Here is a 717-nt window from a genome sequence, read left to right as displayed (position 1 = left end):
AAAAAAAAACCCACTAACGGAAGAAACCAATGAGGCAACTCACCTTTCCCTTAGATCCTCAGCGCAGTGCTCACACGGATAGAACTTGGAGAAGAGGTGGATGAAATCCCTCATCTCCTGCTGCTGGGTGCCCGAGGGCCGCTCGGGGTAGTAGGCCGCCATGGTGTGCAAGAAGGCCCAGGTGCTGCGGCCCAGCTGCTCACTGTCCAGAGGGCAATCGGGGGGCGGCTCCTTCTCCTCCACCGCGGCCTGAGGGAGAGGAGGGAGAGAGCTGTGGCGGCAGGGGGGGAAAGCATCACGGCGAAGGGACGGCAACAGAGCCCAGAGCCACACGCACGACGGGGAGAAAATGGGAGCCCCTTGGCACCCCCGGGGAGGGGGAAGCGGGAGGGTGCGGCCCCACAGCGCTGAGGGGGTGGGGGAGAAGCCCGCTACTCGCCACGGCTCTGGCCCACACCCCGCCTTACCACGCCGCCCGCCGCCGTTTGCTTCCTCTGCTCGCGAAGCCAGCTCTTGAAATCCGTACAGGCCCTGCAAGGCTTCTTGGGTTGCTCCTCCGCTCCGGAGCCGGCAGCCCCGGGCGGGACGGTGAAAGCAAAAGCGAAAGAGCCGCCTTCGGTGCCTGGGAACGTCGAGGCGCCGCGGCCAGGCCGGCCCTCACTGGGCGCCGCCATCTTGGCGCCGCGATGCACTGTGGGCCGGGGGCGGCCGCGTCCT

General features: G+C 66.9%; 1 protein-coding gene across 1 annotated transcript; it reads right to left on the bottom strand.

The window, feature by feature from the left end:
* Positions 1-16: 16 nt before the first annotated feature.
* Positions 17-711, bottom strand: GFER (growth factor, augmenter of liver regeneration). The gene is made up of 2 exons (XM_010727332.2): positions 468-711; positions 17-249 (listed from the first exon to the last, which is right to left on the bottom strand). Exons 1-2 carry the CDS (start codon positions 672-674, stop codon positions 40-42), a joined length of 417 nt encoding a protein of 138 aa, XP_010725634.1. The 5' UTR covers positions 675-711; the 3' UTR covers positions 17-39.
* Between the last annotated feature and the right edge of the window lie 6 nt (positions 712-717).

The sequence above is a fragment of the Meleagris gallopavo genome, unplaced genomic scaffold (genome assembly GCF_000146605.3).
Source record: "Meleagris gallopavo isolate NT-WF06-2002-E0010 breed Aviagen turkey brand Nicholas breeding stock unplaced genomic scaffold, Turkey_5.1 ChrUn_random_7180001880952, whole genome shotgun sequence".
NCBI lineage: Eukaryota > Metazoa > Chordata > Aves > Galliformes > Phasianidae > Meleagris > Meleagris gallopavo.
The sequence above is the reverse complement of the archived record's forward strand: the minus strand, read 5'-3'. Positions and strand labels throughout refer to the sequence as shown.

Excerpts from the sequence above, each read along its gene's own strand:
- GFER (XM_010727332.2), bottom strand. The coding sequence starts at position 674 with ATGGCGGCGCCCAGTGAGGGCCGGCCTGGCCGCGGCGCCTCGACGTTC. Across the intron at positions 250-467 it reads AAACGGCGGCGGGCGGCGTG|GCCGCGGTGGAGGAGAAGGA; the intron begins GTAAGGCGGGGT and ends CCTCTCCCTCAG.